The sequence below is a fragment of the Ischnura elegans genome, chromosome 7, assembly GCF_921293095.1.
Source record: "Ischnura elegans chromosome 7, ioIscEleg1.1, whole genome shotgun sequence".
NCBI lineage: Eukaryota > Metazoa > Arthropoda > Insecta > Odonata > Coenagrionidae > Ischnura > Ischnura elegans.
Window position 1 is genome coordinate 114,096,661 of NC_060252.1, and position 12,494 is coordinate 114,109,154.

Consider the following 12,494-nt stretch of genomic DNA (forward strand, 5'->3'; position numbering starts at 1 on the left):
CGTATTTTTCCGCGCTCATCTATTCTACCGTGAGTATGCGGTGATTTTTTTTCCAGCATGAGTGATTTATTTAGAGTCATGGACCGTGATAGTTCGTCAAAACTCCGATTGTCATTCTCTTTTGACATTAATTAGCACCAGATAAATATTTTTGAATCGACAGCGATATTAACCAGCCGCATGTCGATAAATTGGCTCCGGGATATCTAAATTACGATGAAAAATAATGTTGTTCCGTAGGGAAAGAATGCTCTCACTCACGGTCATGACAGGGGAAATGCTTCCTCTGTTCTTTCGCTGTTCCTCCGTGGAAACTGACCTTGGAATGGATTATAGAAGGAATCTTCTAGTGAACTGCGCAATTGATATTGGGCCTCCTCTTTTGAAAAGAGAAAGTAGCCGACTGAAAAAATATTGGGCTAATAATCGACTGCCCGTAGGAAGTAGAGTTGAAAGGGGCATAAGCCATCAAAGAACGCATAAAGCATAACGAGAAAACCATTATTGTAGCGGCCCTCGGAGGATAACTCGTGTCACCAGTCGTCACGAATCATCGAAGTCAAGTTCAAGAAGTGAAGGATAAGGTAGTTCGAGGATATTAAGGAATGACTTTGCTCCATTAGATCGGATCTGATACAAAAAGTGCCTGGTGTTTGGATCAGAAGGGGAGCGAAACGTTACGAGAAGACAAATCACCCAACTTGCGAGTTGAAGGTCGCAGCGCTGCGCTCGCGGAAGGAAGCAGTTGAAGAAGCGTTCCACGGTAGATTATATCGACTCTTGGTTAACTTTCATGAGACTGTTCTTGTTGATGAGCATAAATTCGAAGATTTGGATGAACCATCATGAAAAAACGTTAAATCAGGCAAAAAAATCTTGAGCGGGACAAATTTTTACGACCATAAATGCGGAAAAACGCAAAATGCGGAAACACTAAATACGGATAATTTTTTCATTGTCCTAATAGGTCTGAATCGGGACCCAAAAAAATAAACGCTAATTGTGGAAAAACGTTAAATGCAAAGACGTTAAATCCGGATCCGACTGTACATATTTTCAGAGTTGCCAACATCCAGGTAACACATCTATTCACTGAGAATATCATTAATCCATAATGCATCTGGTCCCAAGCATTCCCGATTATCGATCTCCTACTGTACTACACAGTCCTTTTACCAGTGAAAGTGGAAGGAACTATTGCTTATTTTTACTCTAGTCATTTGAAAAAGTGATCCATGGAACAAACGGTACACAAAAATTGTAAGAAGTGGCAGAGTGATCAGAAAAGACCGCAGGCCTTTTCCATTGGAGGGGCCCTGGGGGGGGCAGAGCCCCTCCATCATGTGAAAGTTAGTCAGATACATTGATTCCTCATCACAAAATTTAAATGAAAATTTACCATCTGAGAACTTCAGGTACTTGGAGATCTTGCTCCAGGTTCGATAGTAAAAATGGCGAATCTGGTCCTTGTTTTTGAGTAAATGCTCTGGAAGGCCACGCTTTCTCATGCGCATTGCATAGTGTGTGCGGATTGCATCATAGTCCTTGCCATATTCATTCAATGCCTCAAAAAACCAGTCCTTCCCTTCCACTGACCACGGCTCAAAAGGCCTTCTGCTCTTTGGTCGTGCATTTGACGCATCTTCAACGGCCTCCTCCTTCACCGCAACTTCTGAAAGAAAACATTAATGAATGAATGCAGAGCACAAACAATCCTCTGAGCCAGCAGGCATTATTTGCGCAAGTGTCAATAGGGTAGTTTCCTTCATCAAAGAAAACGAAAGGCATTGATTGCGATTCGTTACCCACCATTACTGTATTCGTAATATAAAAATTATTTCATTTTAGCAATACCGGTTTAGACGAACGGCAATGGTCCATTTTTATCCTCATTTGAAAACGGCCAGATTGGCGCCCATGCGATGCCACTCCACGTGACGTCACAGGGACCTAGTTTCTGTACGAGTAGATAGGAGTTTTACATCGTCTGAGGTTACCAATACATGCATGAGGCGCAGAGCTCAGGGAAACATGTCTTAATAATCACTTATTAAAACTGGCTGAGGTCGGAAAGTTTTCTTCGTTTGATAAGGTATTAATAATCCTTATTTAAGCCAAGCGCTACCAGCCAGCAGGGTACTCAGCTACCCGCTAGCAGCCTGTGTCATATCAGCGCTCAACTCGCCTCAAGGTCACCTCACAGGGCGGCAGCGGGAACCAGAAATACGTCACACGGAGAGATTTCCCGGCATTCATACTTACGCGTTGCATTTTTGCGCGCTTGAAAATTTTCACTTTTCATTTAATCGCAAAAAATAGATATCGTCATTTAAAAATCTAAAAGCGTGACATACGTACTCCAGGAGTAATAATCTTTCGATTCAGGCAATAAAAAAATAATAGGAAACCACCCTATTGGTATTGGTATTTCAAGAAGGCAACTGCAGGCTAGGTCAGTTGCATTCCGAAGACATGGAAGGGAAGGGAGGGTGGAGGGAAGCGCAGCATTGAGTCTAGCCCGCTGATGACAGAGGGTGCTAATGGAGCCCATGGTATTACGTCCCATCTGGTTGATGGAATTTTGCCATGGAAGTTCCCTCTACACTGCATTCAAGCTGGGATTAATCAGATTGAAATTCAGTTACAGGGCTTATACCAACCTTTGATTATCAACTCCCATTTGCCATGCATGAATAATATGATTCCTTAATTCTCTACCCCCAATTGTCATAGAGCCATGGATATCGGCTCATTTTGAAGCTTAAGAATTGCTTAAGAAATTTTATATCAATGTAACTGATAAAATGTTATTTCCGATTATTGTTCAAATAAAAAAAATTGCTTATGATAGACCCCCAAATATCCATCTCCCAATCAGCCGAGACTTGTATGTACTTCATAACCTAGATCTTATTAACCCTTTCGAGACGGTGGAGTTTTCGTCTTAGCATACTGCTGTACTGAGCCCCAAGAGACTCTTCTTTCACGAGGTACTGAGCATTTATGGAGGACATTCGTTCAGAAGGCTCTCGCGGATAATCACACGCTCTCATCTCCAACCTTTTTCGACCCCTCCCAGCTGGGATTTCGCATTATCTCGGACTCCAAGAGTAGTAGTGCTCCCTCCTTTCCGGGTCTACGACCCTACCAGCAGCATTGGTTTTCTGTAAATTTATGGATTGCTTATATGTATTTGGCACATGGATAATTGTTGCTTCCACGTAAATTGCAGACTTTGAATTGAATTCCTCATTTCTTTCTGAGCATTGTCAAATTTTAAACGAAGTTCTAAGGTCAATATTAAGGTATTTAATGGAGCAACAATTTCCGTGTTGATGTTTATACAGAACTCGAGATATAAGTTAATATTTAACGTAGAATTGTGTTTAAAAATTGTAAATGCTGCTCAAAAGACAAAGAATTCAATTCTCAGTTTATATTTTTCGAGAAAAGAACAAATATTTATTTTGAAAACGGACAGGATAAACAATTGCATGACCACGGTCCATTACCACTAAGAGGGGTAATAAAAGACGAGGGGTCAGGGTACCTACTCCCAGATTCCAAGGGTAAAGCCTAAACCCCTCAGTGTTGGGTCTCAAAACAAAGGCGTTGTACACCCGCGACCGTCATAAAAGGGGGAGAGCTAGGAAACGTATATATATGGCATTCATTCACTTGAGTAAGAAAATCTCTGAGAAAAATATACAGCTTTCATTTCCCAGTTCAAGAAACATCACTGACTGAATAGATTGTGACCAACTGATGTAGCTGCACATGCAACGTGACTGGAGCCAAAATAAATTCGCTGTCCATGAGAAGAAACATGAGTGAAACACTGAACAGTTCCTGACTTCACAACAGATTAATTGATACTTTGTACTGACTGTGCCCACAGTGCGAGTTTCACTATGCCACAATGCAGGTGTAGTCCAGTACAAGCTCCCAGTGCTCCGAAGTGTTTAGAGCGAGTTCTTGCGTGGTCCAGTAAGGCTACATAGAGCTCCCGCAGCTTACACACACGTCATGCACGACGCCATTATATTCGCCTCTCTCTCACTACAAATGCTCCGGCGAAAAATGTGGGTGAGTTGTAGTGAACCCCACTCATCAGTGTGAATTGGACAAGGAAGGAAGGCAAAAGGAAAGAAATGGTGTTCATAGCACTTGTAGGCCATGCCAGCAATAACATGACCATTTGAAGTTGATGGAAGAAGTAGCTAAGAAAGCCAGGGATGGTAAGAGTTAAAAAAATTGTTTATTTATTGGTTTATGGAATTATTCAGAGGAAATTATGGTGAGGCAAATGGCTGTAACTCAATGGTTTTATGTTCCAGACTCGATGTTTGCCACCGGCCAGCTCAAGGAAGAAATTGAGAATTGCAAGTCCAACTACTTATCTTAAAAAATTTGTTATTGTGTTAATTTATTATTAGTTATTTCATCCGTATTATTTCAGCTTTTTAAAATAAGGGAAAAAATGGAGATGAAATCCTAGCGTTGGCGTTCACGTAAAGTTTGAAGTCTGGCGAAAAGAGACACACATTACATTTAATTATTTGATACTTATTCTGTTTCAATCAATGATAGTTCAAAATATTTGCTAGCATTCATTCAGTATGCATTTGCCTCCAGTTTCTCTGTTTTGTTGTAAGACTTGCAAAATTATCCATGTTTATTATTTACTATTTGTGCTTTTATTTATAAACCTGGTGGCACCGGGAGTCAAATGTGCTTATTTCTGCTTATTGTGAGTAATACGATACATTAGTATATCCTGGAGTACAAATTTGAGATTATCATGTGCTACTTAGTACTATTTGACACATCACTAGGTTAGCACCGAAGACCCTTTTCTTTGTTGTGGTTGGCTTTTAATGTGCAAGATAGAGACAAGGAGTGAAAACCGGTGCAAATATGCAGTAAATGCACACGAAATGATCATAATATCATTCTGCTTCAATTTATGTCAGATTTATTTGCAATTAAAAATCAAAATTTCCCGTCGAGTGTGTTTATATGTAAGCACATACAAAATTTTTGTAATGTGTGGCCAAAGACAACAAAAGAAGTAATGGAAACTACCGCATAAGCAAGTGTAAGAGGTGCACCTTTTTTCCCAGAAATTGCAGCCGAAAATGGAGGCGTGTCTTTTACACAAACTTCTTATGTTTCCACCCCCCCCCCCCCCCCCATAAGTGGCAATTCCAAGGGGAGGGGGTCTTCTCATGTTTCCATTCCCCCCCCCCCCCATAGGTGGCAATTCCAAGGGGAGGGGGTCTTCTTATGTTTCCACCCCCCCCCCCCCATAGGTGGCAATTCCAAGGGGAGGGGGTCTTCTTATGTTTCCACCCCCCCCCCCCCCATAGGTGGCAATTCCAAGGGGAGGGGGTCTTCTTATGTTTCCACCCCCCCCCCCCCATAGGTGGCAATTCCAAGGGGAGGGGGTCTTCTTATATTTCCACCCCCCCCCCCCCACAGGTGGCAATTCCAAGGGGAGGGGGTCTTCTCATGTTTCCACCCCCCCCCCCCCATAGGTGGCAATTCCAAGGGGAGGGGGTCTTCTTATGTTTCCACCCCCCCCCCCCCCCCATAGGTGGCAATTCCAAGGGGAGGGAGTCTTCTTATGTTTCCACCCCCCCCCCCCCCCCCATAGGTGGCAATTCCAAGGGGAGGGGGTCTTCTTATGTTTCCACCCCCCCCCCTCATAGGTGGCAATTCCAAGGGGAGGGGGTCTTTTCTTATATTTCCACCCCCCCCCCACCCCCACCCATAGGTGGCAATTCCAAGGGGAACTGAGTAGCCTTGGTTTTCAGCGTGAGTCAGTCATCTGAAACCCTAGGTCAAAAACAAGCCGCAGGCAGGGGAGTTTCTCCTCTACTGTCGTATTTTTAAAATGCTCCTGTTTGCTTTTCTTATTAGTAAGCATCGCGCTGTCATGTCGGTACCTCAGAGGTGAACATGGAAAAGGTCAAGTGGGGTTTTTCGCTCTGGAGGGCATGATAAATTTACTGCTTCGAGTGGGCATCCCACCACATTTATACTGAAAGTGGTAATCGCATATCAAATCTAGAGAAACGCTTAGTTTTGAAGGACAACACCTGGTTAATAGTCAACATCTGTCTTGCCGAGTTATTTCCATTACGCTAATGACCTGATTCAAAAATGATCTTACTCAAAAATCATCCGCAGATGCTACTATGAGGATTATTACTACTGAAAATTATATTGGTGTTAAAACCAGTGGTTTAAAAATTCGAACAAGTGTGTACATTGCTGGATAAATGGTGGATAGAAGAAATCGGAAATGCTTATAAGTGAAGAGATCTGAAGGAGAGGTCAAGGGGAAGGAGCGCAATCCCACCCCTCCGTATTTCAAGCTACGAGCGAAGCAGCAAGGGAAGAACATGTCCGATCTTGCATATGACATCGTTGCCTTCAAAGCAAAGGGGCGAGGGCACAGCAATGTGATACATGCAGTTTTCGTTGCCTGAAGTTTCCAGTCCGTCTCCTCTCGTTTGAATGCACTCATGCTATGCTTGTTTCTTCCTAAATGTTTAGACTTTGTTGAATGTTAGCAGCCTTGTTTTAACTATAAACCTTTGGGTCAATCAATTATGAGCTTAAAAACTTAAATGCTATCATATATGCGTTGCGTTAGGTCTTATTCTTTTTTGAACCTCGTGCGTGTCGTACAATCACACAATTGCTGAAAGCTATCGAGACATCTTCGAGCTCCGTACGTGACTCACCTAACATTTGGCTTCCAGAAACTGGGGGAATTGAAATTGGTAGACCGAAAAAGGTCAGTTGGTGAGATGGGGTAGGGATGAAACATGTTTCCATTGTTCATGTGTAACTTGATATTTTCCTTTGAGGCAAGTGAATTATGGTCAGTGGGGTCTCGGAAAGGAAAAAAAATGCAGAGGCATTGGCTAATGGAGGGCCGAGGTTGGTTTTATGAAATCTACGACATGGTTATTATGCTACGGTGCTGAGATTTCCCAGATTGTTGTACAATCTATTGGGAAGATTCATGCTATGTGCCTGTCGTATTTTGCCCTAAAATTTTCCACGGCTGCAATTCTATGGCAATACTCCCACAAGAGCTTTTGAACAAAATTTTTCGTGGGTAGGACAAGCATCATAGAGCAACGGCGTATGCGAAGTGAGGATCGGAACTCTTTCTGCTCCCTCTTATGGGATATTGCACTCACGAAAGCATTCATTTAAAATTTCCGATTCAGATTCAGTTTCTTATACGAATTTGGATCCGGAGTATAAGGTGAATGGCACTATCCATGGATATTTGGACCCAGGATATCCGATCCGACCATCCCTAGTATGCATCATAATGTTAAGACTGCGAGTGAATACCTACACATCTCAGAACTCCATACATAACGTGTAAATTTAGCTGAAAAAATGCTGCATAAATTTTTAGCATTGAAAGAGGTAATTTTGATAACTGTCGAAAGTCCAGTCATTCGCCCGCATCACTGCGGGATAGGATAAAAAAATGCCGCAAATTTTTTTTATTTAGCTTTGATTCTCAAAATATGGGTGAGTCTCTTACGCGTGTGCAGCTCTTACACATGCTTATACAGCATGCATACCTTTGCTTAGATTTGATCAGCCAGCTTTATGGAGTGGATGGATAAATGTAGCCCTGTGGCTGGTAGTTTTCTTCATTCTAAAACTCTGAGGAAAGTATATATGTAGAAAATAATGGAGAGGAAACCAAAGCAGTCAAGAGAAGAAGACATAAAACCACTAACAGAAACAGTCAGTGTGTAGTGAGTGAGGCTTGTGGACACCTTTTATGGATATGTTCTCTTTCAGAGGATTTTCACATTGATGCTCCCTATCTTGTAAATATATTTAAAAATAATCAACCTTGTATAAAATCTGTAACTCAATGGAAGCAGAAACATTCGAAGTGTATTTATGTGAAATACTGCTTTGTAAGAGATCTTGTATTGAAAGAAATTGTTAGAATTTCTTATGTTTCCAGTAAGGATATGAAAACTCAAATTCTGACCAAAGGACTTCCAATACCAGCCTTTGTGAAGCTTAGGCATTTACTCAATGTATTTTAATTTATATTGTCACAACCTAATAAAAATAAAAATGAGGCGGAGTGTTATAATATGCATTTTGTCATTTACTCGCTTTTCTTTGCACTTAGTATATATGTTACCTCTGAACTCGAACATGTCAGTTGTAGAATAAACTGGTTAACGTGTGGATCAGGCGGCTATTTTTTCAATAACAATAAGGTGGTGCTCAAGTATAATTCTTCATTCTTCCAAATGCTCAAAGGACCTTGGCGTTTGGTAATATTAGAGAGAGAGGCCGCTAGGTGTCGGCCTATCACATAATTGCTCCCATGGATGACATAAGACAGGGTTCCCACTCCAAATAAATTATAAAATTCACAGTTTTTTCCACGTTTTCACGGTCTACATTGCGTCAAATTCACGGTCTGTTGATAAACCATTTTAAGAAGAAATATCGATCACATAAAAATCACTGGCCGCACGTTATCTAAAAATATATCAAACGCGATAAACACCGGGAATGAAAACACAGCAATGAATGTGATCTTATGACGTCGTCTATCATTAGCAAAATTTAGGGGCGGCTAAAGGATGAGTGGCAAATGGAGTGTGACAGGGAAGTGAAGAGGTGTCTGATTTCTCGCCAGGGTTAATGATCACTTTGGCTAAGGGTCTTCCAATCACAGCCTTAAGGTCTGTGTGTCGTCATGACACACGGACCAATAATTGCGCTTCGAATATATGCGTGTGCAGATAAATGCTTAGACAGTGTCTGCGAGTGACTGACCTTGAATGTGATCGAAATATCAATTTTTCTCTTCATCCATCAATCGTAGTTCTAAAATCAAATTTAAGAGATTTTTAAGGCTCATTTACGAAATTCACGGCTATTTCGGTTTTTCGGGTTTTTTCACGGAAGACGAAATTCACGGCTTATTCACAGTTTTTCACGGTTGAGTGGGAACCCTGCAAGAGCTCTCAGGGTAAGAGAGGAGCGAGGGAGTTCAACTGACTCACAAGTTAGTATGGTCGTATGGGCAAAGCAGTACGGGACATTGTGTGGTGTGACGAGGACCGCGAGCCGAACTCATCGGGGGAGAGGAGAGAGAAGGCATGCAGCGAAAGGTAAGTGGGCATTCTCTCCCTCTCCTATTCAGAATACAGTCCATTTTTTTATCTGTCTTTTTGGGGCGAATTTTTAAATTTCATATTTTCTTGAAATTATATTGACCCAGACACTTGGAGCTACCCCTACTTTCCGTCCACAGTCCTCAAATTTTCAGTGACAAGGGAGCGAAGGAAATTGGGGTTGGGCTCAGAGCACATTCCAGAATTTGCACGATTGAAAGATTTAATGAGCATCGAAGAACGTCAATAGCAAGAAAAAGGAAGGTGCCAGAGTTAAATAAATAAGACAATTTATATGGATACTAAAATGCACCACCATTCTGGTGACCATCGCCACGAGTAATGCTTGGGGCAGGTGAGTGGGCAATATTCCTTCACCACCTGCGTTACTTGAATTTCCATCATCATATTCCCAAGTGTGATATACCTAAGGAAAGGAAACCACTTTTCCAGCAGCGTGATAGTGGTGGCATAAGTTTCTTAGGGATACTTTTTTCCCCATGACACAAATCTGACTCAGAGATTCTCAGTGGGTCAATTATGTAAATACCAAAAGCGTTAAATCTATGGAAGTCATGAGACAGCTGTCAATAAATTGATGATTAACCATGAGAATAATACAGGCCCCTACTGGTGATTGAAACATGATATTTCTATAAATGACCCACCCACTAACTTATCAGTTACTCGGAGATAACCTGCATTCTACCCTTCATACTAAAATAAATTCAGACCCTTTAAATACACTCCTGAGCCTATCTAGCAAAAAAATCACTTTCTAAACACAACGACTATTTTTAAGCCATGATATACTTTCAAACCTTTCTTTTCGGCACTGGTGGAAGAGGGAACACTAGCTGAGGATATTGAATCAAGTCTGAGCTTTTTGGAAACTCTAGCACTCGTCCGCAACTGGGCTCCTGAGGTTTTTCCTGGAGGTACAGATACCGATGGGGACTGCTCAGGGGTGGAAACTGCTTGTCCAACACCCAACTCGACACCACAATGCCCTGATTGAGTCTTATTTTCCTCTTGACTGCAGCTGTCATCATTGTTCTCGACCTTTACACCAGCCAAATCCATCCTGGCATATAACCGTGGTCATATCTGGGTTTTTCCAGGTAACCACTATCGTGCCTCCCATCCTCCTGACAACTGAAAGAATGGCGACATATTAGATTGAAAATATTTGGGAACTAAAATTACAACAAACTACATAACGAATAAAATCAACAGATTTAGGCGTTACTTGGTGGAACGATGAGATATTCATGGTTAAATAAAAACACAGTACTATTCCACAACCTTATATTTAAGGTTGTGGAATAGTACTGTGTTTTTATTTAACCATGAAACTACATAACATTAAAGTAGAGTAAAACATTTAAAAGTCATTCAAATTTAGAAACCATCTTCATCTGACTGGAATGTACTGACATCCCAATGATCGCAAAGTTACCATTAGTCCCCGTAGTCGTTAAGTTAGCGTCCGTGAAATTGCTTTGAATAAGTTTTATGATCATCATATTCAAATAGAGGAAAACACTTTTCCTATGCAACCTCGGCATCTAAATTATAGATTAATAAATGGTAACAGAACAATTAATCATCTTCTACTGAACTACAATGCCAATTACTCCATTGTATTCCCTCACGAGACTAATACCAACATACACCCCTTCCACATGATATTATTGCACAAATCTAACAGAAATCCCTCCAAAATGATCAAAGACCCGACTATCTACCCATTAAAAAACTATTTCTTCTAAGATAATCATTAAAGCAATGCAGGAAAATCTGATCGAGATCCGAGAAAATTTCCTGCAAATGGCGGGCATAATTCATTATACTCATTAAATGATAATTTCCGCCTAAATTCGTGTAATATTGATCAAATGAGCATACACAAGACACTGAAACACGATATACATGCCTGTCATACATACTTTCTCTTACAATGTAAAAGAAATAAGGATACTTACGGTCTACATGTTCGACCGAAATCTGTGCTCTGTTAACTGTCGATGAACGCCGTCGCCTATTTCTTCTTAAAGCTCGATTAGGGCTAAAAAAAACTATTTTAAAATTGTAATCAAATGTTAAAAGTAACTAGTATCAAGTCACGGAGGGCCAGGATCGTTCTGAGATAGATTATTTATCATTAAAAGAGCCTCCTTAAAGTTTCACAATGTCAAAATATTTTCATGACGAAAAACAAATGACAGTAAATTCCCGGTAGGGTTTGAATTGCAAATCACCATTGCTCACTGAGCAACATCGCCAGCAAGACGTGGAACAAATTTTCCAGCAGATTCTAGGATACTTATACGATCAAAAATATTTAACACAATTACTATATGATGCCCAACACAATCTAAATACCCAGATATATTTATACAAAAGAGGGATTGGAACATTCACGAGCACAGAAATGCGAAGTTTATATAGAGATTGAATAATGAAAAATTTTAGAAAAATGTTGCCTGAAAAAATGATTGAGAAAGGATATGGTATTAAATTCTTCATTTTTCAACCACTAAACTTAACGTTCAAACCACCACGGTTTTTTTTCCTGTTAGAGGCATGAAATTTCCTTCTTTACTCCTGCATTAGGAGTTCATATTTTTAGGTTAAATGCTTTCAACCAGATGAATCTACAAACCTCATCCTGCACTTTAAAACAATTTATATCTCATATTATTAGCTGCCTGACAAACAAATCTATGGTTTGAAGATGTTTCTCACAGCCTTTTTTTTTAGTATTCTACCGATAAAAATTAAGTTTACATTGGATATTTGAGAATCTCCCAGGCATTTTTCTCCTTTGTTTAACACACGTTGCATTCGGGTGTATTTAAATTCCTAGGAACGCCGATTTGGAAATATGTGCATATTAGGGCGTAATGCCTTTGGTTCAAACATGGTTAAAAAGCTAATGTTTAGAATATAACTTTACCCAATCAAACACTATGATTCATCAATTCATTATGAATAACGAACAACTGAAAACGTACTAACGAATACGTATTGTACACTTTAAAATTGTTTAGGTTGACGTGTCTAAATGACGAGAATCTTCGTCATCCGTCCGGAATGTTTGGGAAAAAAATGACGAGAATTCTCACCATCCGTACGCAACGTGTTAACACTTTGCGTGCTATGGACGTAATATTACGTCCTGCTAATCCTTCTGAGGATTGCCATGGACATAATATTACGTCTCTCCATTTAATTGGCTTTGTATGCATGAAGCCGTAATATCTCGCCCGTGGTACTTTTCCAGTTTACTGCTTAGGGGTTCTG

General features: G+C 40.5%; 1 protein-coding gene across 1 annotated transcript in view; it reads right to left on the bottom strand.

Moving 5' to 3' along the window:
* LOC124161991 (protein cramped-like) overlaps positions 1 to 11,404 on the bottom strand; it is a 71,989-nt gene extending 60,585 nt beyond the window's left edge. The window contains 3 exon segments of the mRNA XM_046538298.1: positions 1,400 to 1,672; positions 10,010 to 10,343; positions 11,174 to 11,404. Of these exon segments, the coding sequence (XP_046394254.1) occupies positions 1,400 to 1,672; positions 10,010 to 10,271 (535 nt within the window). The 5' untranslated portion in view covers positions 10,272 to 10,343; positions 11,174 to 11,404.
* Between the last annotated feature and the right edge of the window lie 1,090 nt (positions 11,405 to 12,494).